Source organism: Uloborus diversus, chromosome 9 (genome assembly GCF_026930045.1).
Source record: "Uloborus diversus isolate 005 chromosome 9, Udiv.v.3.1, whole genome shotgun sequence".
NCBI lineage: Eukaryota > Metazoa > Arthropoda > Arachnida > Araneae > Uloboridae > Uloborus > Uloborus diversus.
Genome location: NC_072739.1, coordinates 81,287,203 through 81,300,272, shown reverse-complemented (window position 1 = coordinate 81,300,272; position 13,070 = coordinate 81,287,203). Strand labels below are relative to the sequence as shown.

The 13,070-nt window shown below is 33.7% G+C and overlaps 1 protein-coding gene across 2 annotated transcripts in view; it reads right to left on the bottom strand.

The window, feature by feature from the left end:
- Nucleotides 1-13,070, bottom strand: part of LOC129229559 (tumor protein p63-regulated gene 1-like protein) — a 29,864-nt gene that overhangs the window by 1,350 nt on the left and 15,444 nt on the right. Inside the window, exons 3-5 of one of the 2 annotated variants that reach the window (XM_054863886.1) lie at nucleotides 12,604-12,695; nucleotides 11,033-11,209; nucleotides 6,534-6,670 (exon numbers count right to left, since the gene is read on the bottom strand). In XM_054863886.1, coding sequence (XP_054719861.1) covers nucleotides 6,534-6,670; nucleotides 11,033-11,209; nucleotides 12,604-12,695 — 406 coding nt within the window. The remainder of the gene's footprint in view (nucleotides 1-6,533; nucleotides 6,671-11,032; nucleotides 11,210-12,603; nucleotides 12,696-13,070) is intronic. The other variant, XM_054863885.1, reaches the window with a different exon arrangement.

Genomic DNA, 13,070 nt, shown 5'->3' with positions numbered 1-13,070 from the left:
ACGTTCCACAAAAGAATCGTTAGCGCCAAAATTGGCGAGATACAATTTTTTTCCTACAAAACGTGAAAAATCCGGAAGATTTTGCTCATAACCGGAAAAACGGAAAAAGACATAAAAATCCGTAAAACTTCCGGGAAATCCCAAAGGCTTGGCAGGTATGCTACAGTTTCACTTTCAATAGATGTTTTAATTGTTTTCTATTTTCTTAGTTTCTTCTTCACAATCCTTTCTTTTTTGCTGTTCTTTTTGCTTCTGTTTCGATTTCAAATCCTTTTTCCTTTTACACTTCTCCATGTATGTTGTGTAATTTGCGTGTGCTTGCTGTGCACATTTAATCATTTCTGGACCAATTGGTAAAGAAAGCAAATGAGGATATTCTTTTACAGCGTCTTTAACTATAAGTATGCTGCTTAAAAATCTTTCAATCCTTGCTGTTTTATTTTCATTTTCACCAAAAAGGTGCTTTGAAATGGAAAATAGTCTTTCAATGTCAGCATTACGATGTGATAATGCAAGTGAAGCTTTTATCACCTTAGAAACATTAGGAAACTTTAGATCATTGGAAGTTGAGTCCTTTTTTGAAATGAGCAGCTGCCAGTAGATATCAATGGTTTTGTTTTCGGAAGCTTCATCATCTTTTTCCAGCTGCAAAAGTTTCTATTCATCTTGCAACCTATCGAATGGAACATTAAGAGGCATGATTTTGGCAACCTTTATCAAACCCTTACAGTTTCTAGATTTACTTCTCTCTTTTGGATCCAAAAATTTAAAACTTTTCAGTAACCCGTTTGATATGCAACTTTTTTCTATTACATACTTGCATGCAGTCACACAATGCTTTTTAACAGCTCTTAAAAACATAACCTTTTCATTTTCTTTCAGTTTTGACAGTTCATCTCTCACCTTCCCCACTAACAACGAGATCTTCAAAGGTAGTCTGTTACCAATTGCAAACAGTTCATCGGTGTCTACGTTTGAAAAAAAACTTTCTTTATAGCGGAGGCTTTTATAACCCGAGCCATAAAAGTCTGAACAATGGTCTCTATTTCTTGGTACAATTTATGTATCATAGGCGCTTGGCATTGAAAGCGTTTCGTGAACTGCATAAACAAATCAGCAGATGAAGTGATAAAATGCAGTTGCAGTTCAGCTTTTATAGAAGGTCTTTTAAAAACATTTGCAACAGCTTTATATGACCTGCATTGCATAGCTGAATTCTTTTTTAAAGGCACATGTTTAAAAAAATAATACTGAAGAGCATCCCACTGTTCCAGTAGTCTGTTTGCTGCAGGTCCAATAGTAAGCCAATGGGTAGTTGCGTGTTTCAGGAACTTGCGATGAGGTGTATTTAGTTGAGCTTGCACATCTTCGAAGTCCTCCTAACGGGAAGGCCAACCATCAAAATAGCTATAAGTACTAAGTTCAGATGCTTCTTCACCTAAATACTGCAATGCTTTGACATATGCATTATGCATTGTATGAATACTGCAAGTACCAATATTTATTAGGCTTTTTTCTCATGTCTCAAGGATAATAGTGTCAAACACCTAAAAACCTTTTTATTAACATAAGAACCATCTAAGGAAAGCATGAGACATTTATTCATGGATAATTACTCTCCGTAAGTGCTTCACATAGCTTCTCAATCGAAATTTCACCAACTGCCTTGCCCAAGAAAAAATTTTGAGATGCCTTGTTGTGATGCAACATTGGCTTTCAGACCAATATTTTATTATTCGTTGCAGTTCTTTTGTCTTTGACATTGGTAGTTTCATCACAGCTCAAAGTATAATAGGATAAACACGCTTCTTTTAGCATACATTCCCGAAAATAAGGAGCAAGTCCATCTGCAGAAGGGATAGAAAGACTGGTTCTGCTCATAGGGTGCAATTGCAAGCTATAAAAAAAATTCCCTGATTTCCCGGTAGCATAGCTATTTTTCTTAAACAACAAGGTGGGGGGGGGGCATATTTAAGGCTATTTTTTAATTAATTTCACTTTTAAAGCTTTCCTTCAGATACTTTTCAAAGATTTAATTATTTAAAAAAAAATTCCTAAGACACATTTCAAGAAAGGTGAGAAAGGTGACAAAAGTTGCAAAAGGTGACTAAAAGTAACCAAATTTTCAAAAGGTGACTAAAGGTGAGAAAGGTGACCGACTCCTCGGCCTGTAATCTCATTCAATTTCACTTGATAGTCAAAAGGTGATACTTTATCAAGACATAAAGATTCCTTTTGACAGTTTGAGTACAGTTAAATGAGCAAAGTTTTTATTTCAAAACAAACATATTAGAGTAGAATTTGTGTAAAAAGAATATTTCCTGAGACAGAGGAGGGATCATGAATGGGCGATTGCCAATCAATGTCTTTTGCAAAGAAATAGTTTATATACAATAATGAGAAACTACGTTCGTTTGCAATTGCCCATTCATGATTCTTCCCCTTTTACTGACCTGCCAACAAGTACATTAATAAATTGCACACTATTACTGGGAGATGCATTATTTTTATGAGAGGAGCAAGAGGAATAAAATCATACTTACTGTCATCACAACTGTAGTCGACTTTTTTAAGCAAATTTAATACTCTCACATTAGCGTTTCTGGGGGAAATTAGACTTTTGAAACAAAATTTTACATACATTGGCTTTTTATGCACCCCATTTAGCCAATTAGTATTAATAAATTTGGTTGGATTTTAAAATTTATTAACATGCCAACACATTTTTACTTATTATCACTTTTTTTAATATGGCCAATATCAAAATACATGATTATTTTTACAACAATGAATATTAAATTAAAAATGCAAGAGGCTTTCGACTCAAATGAATCATAGCTAATAGCTGCCCAACCAATTTTGACCTTTACACCACAGATTAAAATGCATTTTGAGGGACAGAACGCATTTGAATCTACAGTAGAACTTCATTAATATGGACTAATAGGGATCTACATTGTCCAAATTAATGAAAGTACAGATTCAAGAAAACAACCTACAAATTGAGCCAAAGTACATAAACTATTGTACACAGTAAAAATTGTATTTTGAATTCAAGAGAATGGATTATAAAACTGCATAAGAGAAAATTACAAAAATACATTCCCAAAATTCAAATTACTTGCATACAAAACTACATTACAGCGCTAACTCTCCTTTCATCTAAACAGTATATACTGTTAAATTGATGTCTGGATTAAGTTAGGTCAGGTTTAATTGAACTAGAGATGCACCGAATATTTGGTTCAGCTAAATACTTTAACGTTTGGCAACTGCACAGTAAACAAATTTACATATTTGACAACTGGTAAGCAAACACATTTTTTAATACTTGTTTTACGTGAAGGTTAAGTTCCACAGAAATGCCGCGTAAATCAAAACCGCATAAATTGAAACCTAATACTTGCGTTGTTAAAATAGGGGTTTGGTTCCGTAGATAACAAAATACTTTATTCTAGTGATGACTAATTCTATAAGAAGTTTAATGTGTACTTATATCAACTTTCTTCTTGATTGCCTACGAAAACATCTCTGTCGTATCAACGTGGTTCCTGACCCTTTCTGCACTTTGTGTGATCTCCAGGAAGTAATGGACATGCCTCATTTGTCCAGATGTCCTGCTCTCCCTCGGACATCCATCTGGGAACGCTATTGGATTGCTCGTTTTCATTTATAGTTTTGTTGTTATCCTTTTGATATTCAACTGTCTTTAAATGTGCCATTGGAAATTTTAAAAAAATATATATATATCAACTTTCATGCACAACATGCCTAAAGAAAACATAAATTAATTTTGTGTCCTGTTTATAAACAGGAGCTGGCTATGATAGTCTTTTGGCAGTCATTAAGAATTTTTCTCTGTAATTCTTTGCATAGCATTAACGCATCCATGATCACTTGCTTCATTTCCATTATAGAATCTTCCTTCACTAACAAATCAGAAGGATCATGTCTATTGTCTAGGAATGGTTCAAAATTTTCAATATGAACGTTTTTGGTTGTGAGTCACTGAGAAATCCTCGTTGGTTTTGGCCTCCTTTGTCACTCCTAAAAGCTCTTCTTCCACTAAGTTCTGAACTGTGTGAGTTTAATAACTTTACTTCTGGGAATAGCTCTGGAACCATTCTCATAAAATGTATCCAGTGGCCCAAGCTTGCTTATTAGCACACCAAAATGAGCGTAATCTGCAATCTTTAGCAGTTGAGATTTTGAAAGAGAGGAAAATTTTATCTGTTCGCATTGCTGCACCAGCATAAAACTGAAACTCATCCACGTAAAATAAAATAAAGGTGTCAAATCTTAACCGTGTATAGTCAAAAACCTGTAAAATGAGGGTCTACTGTACAATAAATGAAAGCTATACTATAGTACCATATAGTAGAAAATGAACCGTTACTTACTAATATTGTCACTTTCAAAGTACAATTTTTAGTTTTATACAAAACACCTGAATGATAAATCATCAGGTACAATCATCAATTGTTCAGTTACTAAGGAGACTAAAATAGCAGAAAATCACTGAGTTCGTTTAAATGCAAGATTATTTATTTAATAACATAACATGTTATCATGATTACATCATCAGTTATCAAATCATAGGTCAAGAAAAAAGTTGCGTATCATTGCTGATAAACACAAACCAAACTAGCCATTTACTATGATTATTTGCTTTTGGGTTAGGAATAATTTATGTCATTTATTTATTTCAGATTAATAATTATACTTAATGTAGATAAATTTTAGATGTTAAATGGTTGTGTATTTACATATCATAAAACGTACAAAACAGATGAACATTCCTATTTTATATTGGCAGGAAAGAAAAATACAATCATTAAAGTTTAAAAAATTTAACCAATTGTTCAGTAGTCGTTATTCCTCAAAATATGGCATTTGGTGCATCTCTAGTTCGGGTTAATAAAGGTTTACTGTATCTTCTTAAAATTTTTCTAGATAACATAAGAAGGAAACAAAATTAAATACCAAGAAATGTTATCATTACCGCAATACAAAGTTTCCATCTGTTTTTTAAAAACCAATTTCTGACTATGTGGCCCCTTATTTGCAACAATCATTCTTGATAGCAAATGAAGATGTCTCGTAATTTTGAAGGTTACAGATCATGGTAGTCATCCTGTCCAATTTGTACCATTGAACACACTGGGCTAAATATCGCCCACAGGCCCTAGGTTAAGGTATCACTGTGTAAGTAGGTGTCCCCATTGTAGGTGCTACGATGGTACAGACAGACACACAGACATACATTAGCGTGGTTCAAAAATACATGAAAAAAAAGTTTCTCCTAGATAATGGGCCACCCCTCAATATGTTTAGACTTATGGATAGTAATACCCTGGAAGAATTTTAACTTCCTACTTCAACTGAAAGGGGGTGCTAAACCCCTTCCCCTTAAACTTCATACGTATGGGGAAGGGAGTTAACTGTAAAAACAATGCTACATTATATAATATGCACTAGTAATATGCACACAAATTGCAATAAAATAATTACCGTATATACTCCCATATAAATTGAGAAATTAATTACAAAAAATGAAGTTTAAAGTTCGGGGGTCAACTTAAATATGAGGCAGAAGTTCCGAAAATTTTCCCTGATTATAGTTTATCCCTTTTAAGCAGATACTAAAGAAGTAAATACTTAAATATTCCGCTTGATTTTACATGATCTGACTGTGAAATAAAGAATAAATAAATACAGTAAATGGACAACTATGCAAAAAGTTCGAGAAACGCCGTATTTGCAATTTCCTGATAGTCGTGAATTATTGCTCATTTTAAAAAAATAATATAACATGGCAACAGCATAAAATTTATTTATGTGACGACAAAACAAAAGCAAACAGTAAAACAAATCGTAACAGCGAAATTTAACCCTTTACAAAAATCGCGATTCCTATCCTTTTTGTGCAAAAGAATAAAAATCGGACTTTTTTTAACATAAAATGTTTATTATATATTTCATTTCCCTTCTTTTTATAACCTTTAAATTCGAAATTGTGGCAAAACGCTCCAGTTTTTTCCAAAAGTAGGAACTGGATTTATACGTGGGTTTTTGGTTTCTTCCTGATTTTTCTCCTAAAAGTAGGGGCTAAAAGTAGGGGGGGTCGACTTATAGGCGAGTATATACAATATTTACAAAAAGGAAAAAACAATTTGCAAAATTCAATGTTTCTAAACTTGTGACATTTTGTATACTATGGCTAATGTTAAATTAAGGGGTCAGTGAGCACCCTCTTAAAATTTGATTAAGAAGTTAAAACTTTAACAACATAATAATATTAGTAGGTCTAAAGAAAAAAAAAATAGGGGGTGGCCTGGACTCTAGCTGAAAAAAAGTTTTTCTGAACCACCCTAAATACATTTACATAAATGTTCATGTTACACTTTTAAAAGACCTCATTTTGCATTAGGTGTTAAAAAAGGAACACTTAAAATTAAAATCTTTAAGCAGTAGACTTTTGATATCAGTAATAGAAAAAGAAGAAATAACAAGGCAAGAATAACACAGAAAACATGCTGCTAACCTAGGCTTATTTGCTACAACTGTTAGCTTCATGTCATTAGAATTTAGGTTCTGTCGAAAATTTCGGCCTTGTCTTATTTTGGGGATAACTCTTTGTTTAAAAAAATCCATGGCTCCATTTATCTTCCTGGAGATTAGTGAGTGAGAGCAGGAAAAAGGAAAGAATATTTAAATGCATATAAATGAGATGGCAAACAAGAAAAGCATTACAGTACAGACACATCATTTAAAAAGTAGAAAGCTTAGAAAGAGAGAGATGCTAAACTGCATTCCATATCGACTTAATAAACCTAAAATTTAAAAAAAAAAAAAAACTTTTAGCACATTGTGTACTCTAGTTCTTTTTTACTTCCTTTTACAAAAAAGGAAGTATTGTATTCGCAAAAAAATTTTCACCCAAAAATCGGCCTTAATTTCCATTTTGCTCACCCTCAAATGAATGTTGAGATTTTTTTCAACCCGACCACACATGGATATGTGCCTAGGAACGTACAGACACCGGAAATATCTATTTTGACGATCCCCGAGTTAATTACCACGAGTTTTCTCTTGACGTCTGTAAGTACGTGTGTATGTATGTCGCATAACTCAAGAACGGAATGTCCTAGAAAACTGAAATTTGGTATGTAGACTCATAGTGGGGTCTAGTTGTGCATCTTGTTTTTTGGTTGCATTCGTATGCTCCAAAAGGGGTCTTTTGCCCCTTTTTGGGGGGAAATCATTGTTAATTTCGATGTAAACTCACATGGTGTTATAATTTGGCGGACACTAGGCGATATATTGCCAGTCTTTTGGTCGTCAACTTGGCGACAAATTTGGCGATTTTTTTTTTGTTTTTTAAATTTGGTTTTAATTTTGCCACTGTTGCTCATATTAAAACCGCCAATAATGAGAAAAATGACATTAAATTGGAGTAAAAGGTTTCTCGTTTTCTTTCAATCAAATCACCATTGTTATCCTGCTATAACTCTGCACACTATTGCTAATGAATTCTAACTACCAATTTTAAGTCTAAAATACCAATTTAAAATAAAACTAAAACATTTGAACAAAAATTAATTTAAGTTTTATACTGAGAAGATTTGTTAAAATATGTATTGCTGTAAGAGCTGATTCTGCTTTAATTAATAAAAGCTTGATGCGAAATAATCATGGATTCATTACTATTATTTCAAACAATATGCATCCAAAAGCTATATGTAAATATGCAACAGATTGTAAACTATATTACACTGCTCGACATTGAAAATGCAACACCAAGAAGGAGTGCTCAGAAATTTATGCAAATTTTAGAGTAGGCGTACATCACTGAGTTATGTAAATGATGTGAAATGCACAACTCTCCGAGGCACATGAAGTAAGATGTAAGGGAAGGAACTTACAGAATGGGCAATATTCGTGTCGTTATTTCTGACTGGAGAATTATCGAAGAAATTTTGTTTTTGTCTTGGAAGATACGTGTAACACGAGAGAATGCCTGGCCACCGTCAACGAAGGCACTTCCAGCAGATAGGCAATTTTACGAGGGGTATGGTGATCGGACTGAGAAGGGGAGGTTAGTCCACAAGTCAAATCGCAGATGATACCCACATGGATGCAAGCACGGTGCATCGGCTGTGCCGAAGATGGTTGGAACAACGAAATGTGGCAAGATTGAGGGGTGCAGGGGCAGCCAGAGTGACGTCAGAACGCGTGGATCGACGCATCCACCGACAAGCTGTAGCAGACCCACAAGTCACTTGTTCTTCGATTCTGCAGCAGGTGCAAGATACCCTGAATGTTCTTGTGTCAACCAGAACCATTTCCCGTCGTTTGGTCGCACATGGTCTGCAATCACGACATCCGTTAAGAAGACTGCCATTGACCCCACAATATAGACAGCAACGTTTAGTATGGTGCCGGACTAGAGCGACGTGGATGACAGAATGGCAAAATGTCATGTTGTCAGATGAATCCCGCTTCTGTTTATCCAGTGATAGTCGCCGCATACGTGTGTGGCGTCAATGTGGAGACAGATCTAATCCGGCGTAACTGTGGAACGTCCCACGGCACGACAACGTGGCATAATGGTTTGGGGCACGTATATCACCTCTAGTTCGTATACAGGGCACTATGACGGCCCAACGATACTTGGATTTTCTTTTATTAGGATTTGGATTATTATTTTGGATTATATTTTCTTTTCTTGCTCTGACTGCATCATTTATTGGGGATGCAAAAGGTGAGCAAGTATAAGCACAATTTTATGCCTACTCCAAGTGTTCTTGGACTTCTTTAGTTATTTTTTTCACTTGTCGTTTAAATATTTCAGCATTAAATATAAGTGGTATATAATCTAGCTTAATGAAGCTTAGGTAATCAAGCAAATTAGGTAGTAAATGAAGTTTTGGTTGAAATATGCTTTTTGGACTATTTTGAAATGCAAAAGACTGAAAAATTATAATAATTGAATAAATAAAAAAAGAGCTACTTGGATTTTTTCTCCATGTAATTTTAGAAAAACTTAAGTTGGTCTGCCTCAGAATATTTACGTACCTAATAGGAAAGCTGCATTGATTTTAAAAAAAGAAAAAAACAAAAGAAAAACTATTTAGCAAACTTGCATTACCTTAAACAATGCAAGTTTCTAAATTAATTAAATCTGTAATCTTTACACAGTATAAAATGAAGTCTCCAAAAAGCGTCTGTGTGTTTGAACCTGCAAAACTCGAGAATTACCCGGCCGATTTTGCTGAAAGTTTCACAGTTTGTTCCTTTAAGTCCTGAAAAGGTTTGCAGACCAGTTCGAAAAAAATTCGATGAATAGTTCTTTTTTTATTCCAATTAAGGCCCAATTTTCACATAAATTCCCAAATATGGGGGTGAAAAATTACTTGCACATATTAATATTACATATCGTTAGAAAGGGTAGAAGTTTCCCCATTCTACGCAATTTGTTTCAATGCACAAACTTTATTACGGTGGGAGTAATTTGCATTTTGAGCTCTAATTTTTTCAGGCTTAGCTGAAATTTAGGCACTACTTTCTTCATTAAATAAATCAATAAAAAGTGAAGGAATTGTCCCACAGTTTTCTCTTTGACGCCATTGGAAAAAGCGACCTTTTTTACTCCAGATCTAACTCGACCTATGGTCGAAAAAATAAGCTTTTATCTCAAAAGGAAAAAAAGTTACAAGCCTTTTAAAATCAAGTTTAAGAAATCTCGATTCCATTCAAATTGTGAACCATTTTCTTTCGCATTTTAATTCCTTAAACTTATTTTATTTTGTGTTTCCATAGTTATGCATTTTAAATCCATCTTTCTGGATTTAATTTCTTAAAAGTATTTTAACATCTGTCCTCATTGTTTGGAAAGGAAATCATGATGTTTTTTTTTATTTATTTTTTATGCTTGATTGTTGAATATACGTCACTTGACACAATTTCCATTTTCAAGGTAGACCGGGCAAAGCCGTGCAACGCAGCTAGTTTAAGTATAAAACTGTGCTAGTTACTTTGCATCAACTAGATTTTACTCTTTGAAATAATATGTAAAATTTAAGAAAACTTGGGGGGGGGGGGGAAGGAAACAATAATGAAGGTTTTGAAAAAAAAAAAAAACCATGTGGTTCATAAAAATTATTGTTAAACGAATTGTTCCACAAGTTTTTACTGTAAAAGGTGTGTGACCGAAAATTTACTTTTTGAAGAATGACCCATACAGGGATTTATTTGAGGAGGGGTGGGCAAACATGAAGGTAACTTCGCAAATTGATGTTATAAAATTTTTCAGAGTTGGGTGATTTTTAATTTCTTTCTTGAAGGAGTAGGGGGTAGGGGTGGGATTAAGGTCCCTTAATAAGCCCTTGACCCCCCTCTGAACTGTTATAGTGTCCTGCCCCCTGAAATACATCCTTGCCCCCAGGGCCGGATTTGGAAGTGTGGAGGCCCCGGGGCAACGAAGGGGTGGAGGCCCCTAATCAAAGTTCGAAAAGATCATCATATTTTCGAAAATATCCGATACTTTGATATATATCAGAGTATTTTGATATATATATGTATATATCTGATATTTTCGACCCGTGAAAGTTAGGATATTTTGTAAAACATTTTTTGTGGGGACCCCTTTGTTGTGGAGGCCCCAGGGCAGTAGCCACGCCTGTCCTCCTCTAAATCCGGCCCTGCTTGCCCCCTCCTCCCGGAGCAAAAAGTCTGAAAGAAAACACTGCCACCACAGACTGAACATATTTTTCTTTAATCACTTACAAATTGAAATAGAAAAGTTTAAATAAGAAATAATATTCAAAATCTTGAAAGTTTGTTTTCTTTTCAAAAAACGAAAAAAGGCAAAACATAAGCAAACTTAAGTTATTTTAACATTGAAAAATTGCTAAGATTATATAAATCTGTTTTAAGTTAAAAGAATCGATTTGTTTCTAGGTGCATGTTCTCTGGTGTAAATAATAAATCTCTAGTCAATATACTTTTATATATATATATATATACTTACGGCATAAGAGAAGTTTCAGGATACTTCAGTTCACCAATTGTAATGCGCTTAAACTGTGTCAGATTATGGCGCTTGTATTCCAATAACTTCAAAGTTATGAAGTCATACTTTAATGATATCAAACTCTTCTCAGTCAAAAAGAGCAATCGTTCTTTTTCAGTATCCCAATGATCAATTCTAAAATGAAAGAAATATTTTGTTAAAAAATTTAATAAGTAGTGCCATTGAGAAAATGAAATATTTATACAGTGGAACCTAGATAACTGGACACCACAAAAGAACATGAAACAACGTTGACTTAAGCAGATGTCAACTTACCAAGGTTCTATAATTTTAATTCCTAAAGAGTTTCTGTATCACTTACTTACTAATGCTTAACATTCACATTACATTATGAAAATTAATTTCAGTAAATGAATTTTCTTTTCGTTTTTTCTTTTTGGAAGTACATAATAAAATCACTAATATTATTTAAGCACCTCATGAGGAATAAATCCATAATTTTTGAAAGGAGATAAAAGCTTCTTGCCTGTCAGGTTTATTAAAGATGAAAACTCTTGTTCACACTTGTTTTAAAAACTTGACATGGTGCCTTCTTTCTCTAAAACACTTCCATGGGTACATTTATCCTACCTTTTCCAAGCCTTTAAGAATTTCACTAAAACCACTGAGTGTGGTAGCTGACTCACCTGGATAAAAGCTGGTATTCTCTAAAACAGTTTTCTGGAAAAGGATTGACTGACCAAGAAACGCAGCTGAAAATTCCAAGAAGTCAAGATGAAAAGATTTTGGTAGCAAAAATTGGAATAGAATAGCAATTGGATGTTGACTTATAAGAGTGCCTGCCAATGTATGTCAAGTTAGAGAGGTTTTTGCATATTGAATTTAGCATTGGGCAAACCATAAGAAAAATAAATGTTGAGTTATTGGGGGAGTCAAGTTCTCCATGTGTCAAGTTACCGAAGATTCACTTTATTTCAAATCAATTTAATAGTTTGAATGTATAATTAAAATGCTACAATCTACAATTGCGAGAACAACATTCTGATGGGCAAAATTGGAACACATATTATATGTGTGTTACAGTTACAAAAAATCCTTTTTTCAATGCAGAAAGAAAAGAAAAAAATATTTTCAGCTTTTTGATACATCAGTCACAAAAAAATAATCGTGGTGACTATTGGCTCATGCCCTGAACAGGGTTGGCACGTTCCTTCCAAAGCGGTAAAAAAAAATGCCAGGAAGAAATATGTTTCTTCTATTTGCAGAATAAGTTGCAATTTTTAAAGACAAAGTTAATTTATTTCTGAACAAAGTTAACTGGCAGAGTTTCAGACTTTGAGGAAAAATGACCGATTCCGACTACTGGAATTTTAAGTTCTTGATTCCTGACTCCAACGTCTTTACCCGAAAATCGGTCTGACTCTGACTTGACAGCCCTGGAGTATTTATGACTTTTACATAGTAAATATATTAAAATGTTTCACAAAATTTACTTTAAAATTTTAAATCTATTTTTAAAAAATTGCAATTTTAATTAATAACAACAAAAAAGAAAGATGAAAATTTACTCTGTCAGTAACCAAATGCCTCGAAGATCACCATCAAGCTGTTCCAAAAGTACAGGTCTGCATTGTTCAGCAGCTTTCTGAAGAGCTCCTTCCTAAAATGAATAAATAAATTAAGTATAGTGACTTTTGCATTTAATGCAATAATAATAATAATAAGGATTTTTAGAAATCATAAACCTCTATAATTTAATTTTTAAAAATCCTCCCAAGTACAGTGCAGAAGAAAATAATTTAAATACGTTAAGTACGTATCTCTTGTATATCAACATTTTGAAAACAAAATTTGGTCTATTTCTTACAGTAACAATAAGGTTGCTCATTATTGTGCGATAGATTCAGAATTGACATAACGTTAAATAAACTAAGAAGATCTACTTAAAAGCTAGCTGTATTTGACAACTTACAACCACTAAAGGATCCAAACTTGAACAAACCCAGTGTGTAATTAACAGGGCTGCGTAGTTGGA